The 13,942-nt window shown below is 54.2% G+C and overlaps 1 protein-coding gene across 4 annotated transcripts in view; it reads right to left on the minus strand.

The window, feature by feature from the left end:
• The window catches only part of ECE1 (endothelin converting enzyme 1), a 106,450-nt gene that overhangs the window by 21,833 nt on the left and 70,675 nt on the right, over nt 1–13,942 (minus strand). For all 4 annotated transcript variants that reach the window (XM_058553135.1, XM_058553136.1, XM_058553137.1 and 1 more), the window contains 4 exons: nt 8,534–8,655; nt 6,692–6,838; nt 5,509–5,574; nt 4,165–4,356 (listed from right to left, as the gene is read on the minus strand). In XM_058553135.1, coding sequence (XP_058409118.1) covers nt 4,165–4,356; nt 5,509–5,574; nt 6,692–6,838; nt 8,534–8,655 — 527 coding nt within the window. The remainder of the gene's footprint in view (nt 1–4,164; nt 4,357–5,508; nt 5,575–6,691; nt 6,839–8,533; nt 8,656–13,942) is intronic.

Consider the following 13,942-nt stretch of genomic DNA (forward strand, 5'->3'; position numbering starts at 1 on the left):
CCCTCCCCACAGAGGCACACGCCAGCTGTGCATAACTCACAGCTTCTAGCAGGCTGCCCTCGCTCTGGGCCCACCCTGACAGCAGCCCCACGCTCAGAGCTCCGTCTGTCTGCAGGGTCTCAGGGCGCACAGCCAGCGTCTCCACTGCCCACCAGCCAGCCTCCAGCCACGCTGGGCTCTCTCTCAAGGTCCCAATTATTGTTTTGTGAGTGTTTTGATTACAAAGTCGCACAACCTAATCATTGCTAAAGTTCTACCAAGAGTGGTCCTGGGCCTGTCTGATTCCAAATTCTGTCCTCTGTTCCCTTGAAAAAGGGCAAAACGCAAGACAAATAAAGGAAGTAAGAGAAGCGTTATAAATGGCCTTCATACGGGAAGATCAATCAATAACGTAAATTCAATCTATAATCTCAGAGGAATCTATAACCTGCTGGTAAATACCTATGACGCCATCAATGAGAGAGGCAGCCATAAAAACCTCCCACTTGACAGATGCTGAATTTGCAGATGAACTAAGGTGACTTTCCCAATGTCACATGGTTAACTGGTGACTGTGTGGTGTAAAACACAAGTGCATTTGTCTGATTTTAAAGGGCAGCTCAGACGCTGGGGAACAAGGACCTCCAAGGACAGAGGAGGGCAGGTCCTACAGGCAGTGGCGTGCTGCTAAAGTTGAACAACTGGCTCGCCGACGGCAGGGGTTGATCTGTATTCCCACCATGACCTATTGCAAACCACCCACAGAGTTGGGAAGAGCTGTGCCCAGTGGGCTCCAGCATATCCCTGCCTGCCTGTCTGCCCAGCAGCAAGATGAGCTGGGAAGAGCCCCGTCTCGCAGTGAGAAGACCTGGATTGGAGTCCCCACCACGAATCAGTTCTGGGACCTCAAGCCATTTTGTAGTCTTTCTCTAAAATGAGGACAACGATCCCCCACCCAGGGGTGGCTGCTCTGTGCCCTGAGGGACTGGCTTGCTCAGTAAAGCTGAGTTTCTTTTCTCCCTAGTCTATCTGCTCTCTCTCTCTTCCTGGCAGGAGCCCCTTGGGCAGGTAACCTCTGGGGCTCCCCTTAACGTTTCTGTGGCTGCAGACCGTTGAGGTGTCCAGGTGAGAAAGTCAAATAGGGCTCAACACTTAGGAGCCACCTGCCTGCATGACCTGCTGGCAAAGACCCCGGGCAAATTCTCCAAGTCTACAAAACGTCATTGTTGATGCGATTAACAAGAGCGTCATAAACTGCAGGTGACTGGAACTCTGATCAGGGTACAGATATCAGATGGTGATAAATCCCTGTGTACCTAACACGCAGGCCTGTTCCTTTAGGGCGAGCTGGTGTTCTGTGCAGGTAAATTCCCACAAATCTGAGATAAGGTGTGTGTTGAATACCAGAATTTTCACATTTTCAATCTTTACTGCTTTAGCGAACGCCTAACTTAAACACGTGTGCCTAGGTCCATCTCCATGGAGATGGCTGTTTTAACCAACTAGGACATTCCACTTGTGACTCAAATCCTTTGGGGCACACTGATGAGCTCTATTTTCCACACCCGCAGCCAAAGAGGACTGCTGGTCATGAACCAACCAGCTCAAGTAGGCTTGCAAAGTGGGAGAGAAAAGAAAGATGCTATCAGGCTTTATCTCAGCTGGAGAATTTAGAGCAGAGGATGGAGCTCATTCCCAAACAGCTTTGGTGTGGAAGGTCCTAGAAAGGAATGGAAAGGTCCTCAAACCCCCAGAGAAGCAACAGAAGGACATTTGATTGATGGCTCTGAATTCAGACTCTGCTCGGGGCTAACCTGGAGCCATTTTGTACTCCAGTAGGGCTGGCCTAGAATTACACTGTGAAGGCTGGAGTGCCTTTCCCCGAGTCACCTGGAATATGGGAATAAAACCAAATTTCCAGATACCAGGGAACAACAAGGTATTCTCTGTCCAAAGGTGGAATGAATCAAATTGATTGAGCTGGAGACGTGGGCTGGCATCACTGATAACAAAGGAATAATACTAATAATGACTATTATAATATATATTTGAATTGTGCATGTCAGTTTACAAAATGAAATCTCATCCCCCGCCTCATCTCATCCTCTCACAACTCCATGGGCAGGCCAGCCAGAGACTCTTATCTAGGACACCAGGCTTCAGGGGTCCAGGACTTCTTTAAATGTTAGACAATTTTTTTTATATGTACCTATGCTCTTTGCTTTTGGGAGACACGCCATACTTTTCACCTTGTTCTCAAAAGACCCTGTGACAAAGTTAAGAACCACTGAGCCTTATGAGTGGCTGCCTGTCATTTGTCTCTGTGTTCTGGAACAGAGCAGGTGTGAATGAGCAAACAAAGCCCCATTTTACAAGGAAAGGAACCCAAGGCTCAAAGAGGGGGGTTATGTGACTTGCCCAAGGTCACACGGCTCGTGGCAGGGCTGGGCCAGAGCAATCTTCTGACTCCAAGCCCAGGGCTCACACCACTCCAGGCGGTGGTCTCTGCCAAAATCCTCCCCACCCGGGCAGCTCTGTAGCTGGGAGGAGGAAAAGCCTTTCTTTCTTGCTTGGAAGAACAGAGCCAAAGCAATGATGACTGGGCGCCTGCCTGTAGAGTCTGGAAGCCATGCTGGGGCTGATGTGCCCAGGGCCACAGTGTCTTCTCCTCCACTCTGGCGGCAGTCAGGTGGCATCACGGCCACTACAGGGGGCTGAGGGACTGCTGTGGCTCTCTCAAGCTAAAAACCGGGCAGCTGGAGAAAACCAAATTATGCTGCACAAACAGCATCTCGCTTGACCTCTTGGCCTCAGAGCAGAAAAACAGTGCCAGATGGTGCCCAACACAGGCTGCTGGTCTCCATAACAACCCACCCAGCACCACTCACCCCGATGCCAGCTCCTCTGGGGACCTAAAGGGCAGCTGGCACCCAGAAGGAGGCTCTCCTTTCCTCATCCCCAGCCTCTGCAGGGCTGCACTTCCCCTGGGACACTGGGTCTGCCCGGCTACTGCTCACCCATTCCTTAGACTCATCTTCCCTGGCTTGGCCCACCCCTGGCCCCAGTGCTCTGCTTCTCTTGCCCAAAGCTCTCCACAAGAAGTCTGGGATTGTTCCCTCACTGGTGGCCCCACTCGCCTAGAAGCACGTCAAGAGCAAGGCCCCAAGGTGGCCCCATATGCACTCATCAGAGGGAGGAATGAAGGAGAAAAAGGGTAGGGACCTAGGTGTTCGTCCTGAAAGGAGAAGGAAATGAGCCAAACCTTAACGGATGGGCAGGACTCGGCTGGACAGAAAGTAGAGAAGAAGGGAGGAGACATTTTGGTGGAGCCCCACACAAGTGGCCCAGACATGTTCCCCAGCAGGGGAGCGAGGCCTAGCAAGCATCCCTGGGCGACAGCAGGAAACAGGAAGATAAAACGAGGCCATCTGCTGACTCTTCGGCAACCCCGGGGGCCTGGGATAAGTCTGGACCCCACCACCTGATGAACTGGAAAGAAGGAACTGGCTGGCAATCAACTTGCCACCCTCAAGTCCCAAGCAGCCAGCAGGGTAAAGCCTTTGGCAGGGGCTGACCGACAGAGGGGACGTCAGCTTCTCAGATGGGTTAAACCCAGTTACAGAGAGCATCGCAGTCCTGACCCCAATCCCGCTACACTTCCAGGAGGTCGCCAGGAGACGCAGTCAAGAGCAGAGCTTCAGCAAGCCAAGCCTGAGTGCAACGCGCAGTTCCCCGGCCACTTAGGAGCCTCGAAGCCTTGAACATGTCACTTAACCTCCTGGCTTGGAAAGGCAGAAGTGACCACAGCACCCACTCCTCACGTTTATCGTTTGCTGCTCAGCAAGTTTGATGTTCTTGGCGCTCAAGAGACGGGAAATGCCCAATCAAAGTGAGCTATTATTATCATAGCCAGAGACTCTCCCCAGGGAAATGCTGTTACACAAAAGCAGCCCAGCGTAGGGCAAGAGACTAGCTTTGGAGTCATTAGCTGTGTGGCCTTCAGCAGGCAACTTTACATCTCTAAGCCTCAGTTTTTCCCTCTGTGAACTGGGTATAACAACCATCCCTGCTTCATAGGGTTGTTCTGAGGATCTGACGAAGTGGGTGTAAAAACCTTCAGCCCAGTGCCCTGTGTCCCGAGCCCTGTGGCTATCCTAGCCTCCATCTCAGCCCTAGCTCAAGTACCTGCAGCTCGGCTGCCGTGACTTTGTGGTAGATGAGCTCCTCATCCCGGCGCTTCTCCTGGGGGATGGTGATGTTGGCCAGCGCTGTCTCAAAGTCCAGGATCTGTTGCATCTGGGGCCGGATGTTGTCCTCGTCCCCTCCGCCCAGCAGCTTCCCCAGCTGGACCATGTAGTTCAAGTATCCTGTCAGCACCTGTGGGACCCACCATCCCCAGTCTGTCAGTGGCTGCCACTCACTGCCCACAGGGACACAGGGAGCAGGGCTGGGCAGGGCCAGCTGTGGCCCAGCGCAGGGTGTGAGGGGGCTGGGCGCTTCCCCCAGGAGACCTGCAGGAAACACAGCTTCAAGAATGATTTTGGTGCTGCGCCTCTCCGCTGGCTCCCCACGGCCCTCAGGAGAAAGCCACAGGCCCCCACGGGGGTTGGTCCCTGCTGTCCCCGCCCACACTCCCTCCCAGATGCTCCTCACATGAAAGCCGCCAACGGGGCCATCTTTCAGCTCTTGGAAGGCACCTTTTCTGAACCACCCTCCTCTACCGTGCCCCCAGATATGAATTACGTCCTGTTAAACTTTCTCAGTCACCCATCACTTATCACAATTTGTCATTATGCCTCTACTGGGAGGTTAGTTAATTAACATCTGCCTCCTCTACTAGACTCAGCCCCGTGGGGCAGGGACCACGCCGGGCTCGTTCACCACTATCTCCCCAGCATCAGGCACTTCACAGACGCTTGCTCAATACAAGTTGGTGGAAAAATGAACGGACAGATGAGGAACCTCAGGCCAGGTCTCCCTGGGACATCACGAGAGGCAGCCGGGGGGAGGTAAGGTCATGGGCTTTGGAGTGAGTAGATCTGGATGTAAATCTCAGTCTCAGCATTTATTGGCTGTGTAACCACGAGCAGGTCACTTAGCATCTCTGAGCCTTATTCCCTCCTCTGTAGGAGGCAAGGTAAAAATAATACCCAAGTGACAGATGAGGTGAACGAAGTTCAGAGACGTTCAGTATCTGCGGGGTTACTGGGAGGGCCAGAGGTGATGTATATAGAAGGCTTAGCACCCACAAATGGTGGTGGCCGTTATCGCTGCCTTGCTCTAGAATAGGGACAGATGACACCTGTCCCCTGTCTATTGTGCCTGCGATGCCTGAATGTATAACAGCCAGCCTGGGGCCCCCTCACCTGCCAGGGACAGCCCGTCACCCATCAGGTAAGTGACAGCTCTGTGCTCCTCTAGCTTCAAAGACCTGCACAGGGGGCACACTGAGGGGACACTGAGTGGGGTGAGCCACGGAGAGAGGTGGGCTGGGGGCAGGAGCCACTCTTTCTGAATACGTATACTCACCTTCTCATTTTCGGTTTTGTTCAGGTAATAGTCCCTTGAGGGTAAGCCCAGGCCGGACTGGTCCACCTGGAGAGACAGGCGGGAGTGAGAGGGCATCTCCCATTGCACGTGCTCACTGCATGGCCTCCGCCCACCCTGGGGATGGCTGGCACATGGCAACAGGGCCAGCTCGGGTCCCAGCAGGAGCATGAACTGGTTGCTGGGGCCACCCCTGGGATGGGCCCACCCGGGGCGGGGACAGATACATGGGGGGCTGCATTCCTGCCCACACGCGTGGTCAGCCACAGGGACTGCGGGCCCTTCTGAAGGGCCGGACAGAGCCACCCTCCTCCTTAAACACCTCCTAGCCTTGGCAGAGCACCTCAATTTCATTCAGCACTTCCCAAGATGGTACAGTGGTTAAGAGCCACTCACAAGCTGTGTAACCTTGGTCAAGTTACTGAATTTTTCTGATCTGCAGGTTCTTCATCTGGAAAACAGGGGAAATAATATCTAACCCTCAGAGCTGGAACAAAGATTCAAGGAGAAAGTGCCAGTAGAAAGCTTGCTGAGTGCAGGTAAGGGAGGGTCAATTCCTGAAAGCTACTCTCAAAGCCTTATGGGCCAGACCTTGACATACTTAGAGTAGCGTTATAGTTCATTAGATTGATAAGGAAACTGCACCTCAGAGAGGTTGAGGCACTTGCCCAAGGTCACACAGTGAATGAGTGGCAGAAATAGGAGGGAACTTAACCTTCCTGACCCTCAGCCTGGGTTTCTCGCTTCTGCATCTGAGGGTGGGAGCCAGTGCTGGGGTCCCCCGGGGTGTGCTGATGCTCAGTCTGGGGCTGGCTCTGGCAGGAAGAGCTGGACTCAAAGCCACTCCAAGCAGAGCCACAAAGACCGGAGGTTGAGGTAGGGGGACCTGGAGGTGGCTTTAGCTGTCCTGGAGCCCACGGTGACCAGTTAGAACCCCAAGGAGTCATCTGTGCTCAGTGACCCCACCTCCCTAAGCACAGCAGGCTACCCTTTCATAACTTCTTGCCTGTAAAAATCTCGTGGTTGGGAGCCTCCAGAAATAACCCAGGCTCAGAAACCAGCAGCCTGCTGCCCAGGGCAAGTCTCCCTACCCCAGCGCTTGCTAAACTCAGAAGAGACCATGAGGTCACACCCCTTCCTCCTCCTGTGGTCCAGGCTGGCTCACCTGGATCACGTTGCTGTTGGAATTCTTGGAGTCGGCGCTGACGTAGACGGAGAAGAAGGGTGAGGTGCGGTAGTGGGAGGTGACCACCTGCAGGGTGTCCTGGAAGTTGTCCTTGTCCCAGGGACCTGTGATGTTCCAGCCCCCGAGCTGTGGGGAGAGAGAGGGAACAGGGAGGTGATGAGGTGGTGGGAGACCCGGGTGTGAATTCTGCTTCTGGGGCTGACTTGCTCTGTGACACTGCAGCAGTCAACTGACTTCTCTGAGCCTCAAGAGCAAACAAAAGGGATGGTCTTCATTAGGGGTTTCTGACCAGTGGGCAGGAGATGCTGGACAGAGCGAGACTTATCCCAGACCAGCGAGCCATGAATCTACACAGCGGCTGCTCCCTGGATGGCAGGGGATGGGGATGGGAAGAAGACCTTGCCTGTAGTCTGTTCACTTTTTGAATACTGAATCACATGGCTGTAATTCCTAGTAGAGCATAAATTCAATCTTGCCTATGGAAAAAAAAAGGCTCCATATTTTTTAAAAGGTTGATAAGCTACGGTCTGTACTTGAGTTTCTCTCAGAGTTGGGATTTTGTTTGTTTGTTTTTGTTTTTGGTGAGGAAGATCGGCCCTGAGCTAACATCTGCCAATCCTCCTCTCTTTTTGCTGAGGAAGACTGGCCCTGGGCTAACATCTGTGCCTATCTTCCTCTACTTTATATGGCATGCCGCCAAGCATGGCTTGACAAATGGTGCGGCGGTGCGCACCCGGGATCCGAACCAGCGAACCCCAGGCCGCCACAGCAGAGCGCGCACACTTAACCGCTTGCGCCACCGGGCCAGCCCCAGAGTTGGGATTTTTTTAATCTCCTTGGTCCTCTCTGGCTCAGCACAAGCTGGCATGTGGGGCCTGTGCCAGAGAGGAGAGACCATACGGTCCCCAGTGCCCACAGCTCCCACCCCTGCCACAATGCCTTCCCAGCACCGAGCTAGGAGGCAGGGCCTTGAAGGAGCACGGGACAGCCAGAAAACATCCACAGCCACCCTTCTGTGTGCGCCAGGCAGCCTGGCCAGCCTTGGACGGCCCCCTCGGAGTCCATCCAAGGCCAACTGGGAGGTGCCCAGAAGAAAGGCTCACCCTGCAGGAGGAAGGGGAAGCCCCAGCTCAAGGCACCTCCTCCAGGGAGGGCTCTGCCTCTGGTCCAAGACTTTCTGTTGGGGGCTGGCCCGGTGGTGCAGTGGTTAAGTGCGTGCGCTCTGCTTTGGCGGCCCAGGGTTTGAAGGTTCGGGTCCCGGGCGCGTATCAACGCACCGCTTGTCAAGCCATGCTGTGGCGGTGTCCCATATAAAGTAGAGGAAGATGGGCACGGATGTTAGCCCAGGGCCAATCTTCCTCAGCAAAAAGAGAGGAGGACTGGCATCGGATGTTAGCTCAGGGCTGATCTTCCTCGCAAAAAAAAAAAAAAAAAAGACTTTCTGTTGATTCTTCTGCAACGTACCCCCGACACACAACATTCCCTCTGAGGAAAAGGAAGCAGCAACATTTCCCTGTAAATATGGCCCTTGTCCCACACACAGATGCAGAGAGACACACATATGTGTGACAGACATCTACAACAGATGCTGACATACATCCCCACACTAACACACACAATATTCCCACCCACACAGAGAAACACACACACACACACACACACACACACTCAGCCCCCACAGGCTCTACAGTCCAGCTGGCCGAGGTGGCTGGAGGTGTGAGGTGGCCAGGTCCCCATGGTAGCTGAGAGCTGAGGTGAGAGCCAGAGGGGCAGGCAGGTGACATGGGCAGGCGATTGGGAATGTCTGCCCGGGGAACTCACCTTCTCAATCAGCTCCATCAGGGGCCTGGCCTTGAGCTCCTCGATCCTGGTTTCATTCATACATGCCCGGTAGTACACTTGGGCCTTCCTTTCTGCCTCACTCACACTAGCCGTGGAGTTCTCTGGAACAAGAGACAGTAGAGTTTGCAACGTGCCCCATCTGCACACTAGGTGGCCCCGGGTGAGTCCTCAGAGCCTCGGTGTTCTCAGCTGTAAATGGAGCTAGCATTTCTGCCCATGAGGCAGCGGGGCGGAATTCAATCACACGGGTATGTGACGGCCCCGGGGCAGAGCCTGGCAGACTGGAGGTGCTCCCTAATTTTAGCTGACTGCAAATAAGAAGAGCATACCATGTTTCTCCCACTCTGCTGGTCGGGTTCATGGACGTGTCCCTAGGTTGGCAGCACGGGCTACCCCACGGTGGGGACAGTCTGCCGGCCAACGCATGACCCAAACACCCCTGCCTGGTGCATGGGACAGAGACATGCTTAGTTTTCAGAACCCAGATGACCCTTCTTGTGGTAAAGACTGGAGTTGGACAGAAGCTTTAAAGGCCTCATTCATTGTGAATTTACCTTCCATTTCCTCCTCAGAGGGGTAGGGCATCATGTTCATCATGCGACACTTGACTCAGAGGGCTGCTTGCCATTTCCTATTCCAACCTCGGCAAATAGCATCGCAATCCCTTACACTGGGACACCCAGGAGACTCTGTCCCCTTCTCCCTGCCCTCAGAGCCCTGGTCTGGATGCCACCTGCTGAGGGCCACGCTCCTGTATGTGCACAAGCACCAGGGAGGGTCCTGTCTGCACCCCTTGAAGGCAACGACTTCCTGCTGTTTAGGTCACAAAGGGCCTACTATGTGCCAGGGCTCCTGTGCCTGAGTCTTCATCCCAGAGCTCTGCTCCAGACCACGCCGAGTCCCTGCCCTCTCAATTCCCTCTGTCTGGTTCACTCCCTCCCTGGGAGACTCCTCGCTGCTCCGGCCACTTTCCTCCTCTCAAACTCATTTCTCCCGGACCCTGCAACTCCTTCGTCTTCCTTCAGACTCCTCTAACCCTACGTCCTCCACGGGACTTTTCTAGCAGAACTTTATCCGTTCATCCACTAAACAGATCGATCCGAGATGATTACTCCATGCCAGGCTCTGTGTCTTTTGGGGACACAAAAGACAACGTCCCCATGAACTTCCTTTCCAGCGTGAGGACACAGATAACGAGAAACACATGAAGAAAAAGCTCGCCCTGGCCCTTGTGCATCGGACCCTGTCAGACCCTACAGCCTTCAAGGCCTCTCTCAGAGCCTATCTTCTCTTTGAAGCCTCTCTTAAGAGGTTCATCCACGAAGGCTCTCAACAGAGAGCACCTACGGGGAGCCAGGCACGGGGCTGGGCACCAGGCTTTACAGACACGAATGCCCACTTCCTGCCTCCAAGGAGCTCATGGTCTAATGTGACCACAGACACGCAAAGAAATGGCCGAGAGACACCAAAGTGCTTTGATTAACGCAAACAGTTTTGGAGCCCAGAGAAAAGTCACACCCTTCGGTGGGGTGGGGTGGGGTGGGGTAGGGTCAGGGGGCCTGCTGAGAACATTCTACTTGAGTCGGTTCTTAAAGATGAAAAATTCTTCACCAGGTAGAAATGAAGGGAAAGGGTGCTGGGTTTGGGGGCAGTTGGAGAGCATGAGGGAAAGCAAGGAAGCATAAGAGGGCGTGATGTTTCGAGAAAAGACATCCACTTGGCGTAGCCTGTTTCCAAGGGCAGGAGTCATTTCCTGACCAGTCTAATCAGCTTTCCCAGCCCTCATCCCGAGAGCTCCCCTGCCCCCCAATCCTTACCATAAACAGCATCACGGTTTTCAATGGTCAGAGAGCATCAACTCTCGGTCCTACTGAGGTCAGGGTGACAGCCCTGAAGAGGGACGGGACCAGCCTGGGCTAGTCTGAAGGGAGATACAGAGGACACAGAGGCCCAGGGGCCTGCAGGATGAGGGGTTATGGAGGGTACACACGGCCCTGGAAACACCTGCGTGGCCCCCACGCTGGACTGGGGCTATGAGAAGAGGCCTCCCGGAGGGGAGGGCAGCAGCGGGGAGGGCTGCGAATTCTCCCTGGCCCTGAGGCTCAGGAAGCAGAACATCAGAGAAAGTGAAGGGGGGTTCCCCAACCCCCTTCCAGGGCCTCGTTTCTATGACAACACCTCCCAGCAGACAGGAAAGCAAGAAAATTGTCATTGCTCGCCAGACCCCTGAAGCAGCACCTCACCATCCACATCTGGCTCTGACCATGACCCTGAGATGCCGGGTCAGTGTCGGGGGAGGTGCCCTGTGTGCTCTGGCCACGAAAGGGCCTGGTACCTCCCCTCCCACGGCCCCAAGGCCACCAAGATAAGAGGCCCAAAGGAGGAACAGCCTGGCTGTGCTCATGACAGGCATCCCACCCCAGCTGCTAACACCTGTACACAATCCCTGAACGATCACTGGGAGAGAGGGAACGCACCCAGAGAGGGAATGCTCCTTTCCCCTTCGCTGAGAGGCTGCCGCTGACGAGTTCAAACTTCCTTCCTCCGAGCTCCACACCCTGAGTGTCACGTCCACTCGTTTTCCCACAAATGTTTACGAAGTTCCTATGGTTTGGTGGCTGCTGGGCTGGGTATGGAGGATGCAGTGGGCAACACAGACACGGGTCTGCCCGCATGAGGCCCGCAGCCTGGTGGGTGAGACTCACAGCAACATGACAATCACAGAGACGATAATCTGATTACACAGCGGGCGAATGCTGTGAGGAGAACGTGGCGGGGGATGCCTCCTGAATGCCGGGAGGCCCTGAGGGAGGATGGCGGGGGGAGGTCCCAGGGAAGCCTCGCCAGAGCTCTGTGGATGAAGGATGAGTGGACATGGGGGCTGTGCTTGGGCTGCCTCGCCTACTAGTCCGTGTCCTAGTGATCCCTGTTCCCCAGCACCTGGCGGGCACACGGCAGCCCTCAGCCACGTTCACTGAAAGAACAGAGCCCAGTGTCCCCTTTTGATGGGGAAGGACGCGGTATCTGGGGGACCAGAGGGTGAGGAGGCCGGTGCCTGTCAGAGACTTGCACAGGGAGAAAGGAGGCAGGTGGGGCAGGAAGGGACAGGAGGAGTGTGGGCCCCATCAGGGGTTGGTGCTCACATTCCTGTATTCCCACGCCGACGCTGGCTGGGGCAGGGGCCTGGGAGAAGGTAAAGCTCCTCCACTGCTCCAGTCGCCTCCCTCCGGCTCACGGAGCCCATCGGGACAACCCACAGCACATTCTCCCACCTCCTCTCCTCCCTCCCCACCTACTACCTGGCAGGCTCCAGGGGATAAGAGCCGAAGTGAGATGGCCAGGGGGAGGCACTGCAACAGACCCGGTGAGCGACGATGGGGGCTTGGGCCAGCTGGCAGCAGAGAAGGGGCGAGAAGCAGTGGGAGCATGAGAGAAACAGGACTCAAGAATGCTGCCAAGTCTCCTTGGCCTGAACAAAGGGTGGCGGCTAATTGAGATGCGGAAGGCTGGGGACGGGGCAGGTTGGGAGAGTGGAGCAAGCAGTTCAGTTTTAGACAGTTTACGCTGGAGATGGCTGTTAGAGGCCCAAGTGGAACCCGGGGTGGGGAGTTTACAGAGCTGCTGTCTGTTAGTTCAAATATTGACTGGAGTATACAAATTGCCTATAAGGTCCTATATCACTCATTTTCAACAGGGGCAATACTGCCCACAAGGGGGGAGAGAATTCGTTCTTAGGGGGCAGAAACATCTTATTCTTTTTTTGTATAGATATAGTACATAAACAGCTATACAGTATATCTGTGGTATTAAAATTTTAGGAGGAGGCAATAATGAAAAAAGTTGAGAAACAATGCCCTGGATGATCTGGGTCCCGCCACCTCCCGGCAGCCATCTCCCACCTCGTCTCCTGCTCCTCTCCCTCTTCCTCCCGCGCTACTGCCCCAGGGCCACCATGCTCACTGTTCCTCCTGCCTGCCACACTCTTCCCCTCACATCCATGTGGTCTGTTCTCTCACTTAATTCAAGTTTCTGCTCAAATGTCCCCTCCTCTGAAAGCCCATCCCCTCTTGGCCACCTCTTCTCTCTCAGGCCCCGCATCCTATTTGATTTTTTTCACAACCATATTATTTATTTAATCATTTATTTGTTTATTGTCTGTCTCCCTGCTGGCATGTGAGTTCCACAAGAAAAGACTGTCTTATTCCTTACACAATCCCCAGCACCTGGCGATGTCTGGCACACAGCGGGTGCACAATATCTAATTGTTGAGTGAATGAATGAAGGAGTGTTCTGGGAGCTCCACAGAGACAGAGATCAATCACATCAGCCTGAGGGAGGAGGCTTGGTTTCAAAGTGAAAGCCACAGAGGTTTTCTCGTTAGGAAAAGCTGGCTTTCCTTTAAGACACCCCTGCCTGTGTTTACTTCCCAGAAGAAAGTTCCTTGGGAGCAGTCTAGGAGGAAGCCAACAGGGCAGCTTCTAGCACTGAGCCAGGGGCCACATTTTGGCACTTCCAGGGCCCCCGTGGTATGGAAATAATTTGGCAGCCCAGGGCCAGATAACAAGGCTTCCAACTGCCTGGGTACTTCCTTCCAGGGACCCCGAGTTCCAGAAACTTCCTCAGTCACTTCCCCAAAGTCCCAGAGAGGAAAGCCAGCACACCATTTAATCTGCCCGCTTCTTCCTCTGGGAGTTTTTATTGGAACACCCTTTCCCACATCGCTCCCTGGGAGGAAACAATGCCCAGCCGCGGGCTGCAGTGATGGGGATGACTGGGAATTCTGCGGCCCCCTGTGCCGCAGTGAGACCGTCTGGCCAGGAGCACGAGGGGCCCTGACTCTACATCAGGACAAGACCAGCGTTTGTTTTAGATAAAACCACAGACTCAGTTCAGATAGTCACAGGCCTCAGGAGCCCCATCCTGTGAGGGGAAGAGGGGGGCTGATAAAGGAGGTGCCTTTTTCTGCAGAAGAACAAAAATCATTACACTATTATTACCATTTACCGGTGCCCACGGTGGGCCAGGCCCTGTGCTGAAATCTTTTCATCACCACACTGACTCCCCGAAGTGGATACTATCACCCCATTTCACAGAGAAGGAAAACGAGGCCCAGGGAGATGAAAGAACTTGCCTAGGGAGGCAGAGCTAATACAGAGCATGCTAGAATTCAAACCCAGGCCTTCTTAAGCCTCCCTGAGAAAATGAACTGCTTCCTCTGAGTTTGGGTGTGGCTGTGCGTGTACATCTGGTCAAAACAATTTCCACCAGTGGGCGTAATTAGTATCATGCCAAATTTATAGGCAAGAGGCTGAGTAACCTATCCAAGGTCACACAAGCAAGTGGCTGAGGCCAGGACTGGAGCCTATGCTCTCTCTGTTTTCCTTTCCT

The sequence above is a fragment of the Diceros bicornis genome, chromosome 13, assembly GCF_020826845.1.
Source record: "Diceros bicornis minor isolate mBicDic1 chromosome 13, mDicBic1.mat.cur, whole genome shotgun sequence".
Lineage (NCBI taxonomy): Eukaryota > Metazoa > Chordata > Mammalia > Perissodactyla > Rhinocerotidae > Diceros > Diceros bicornis.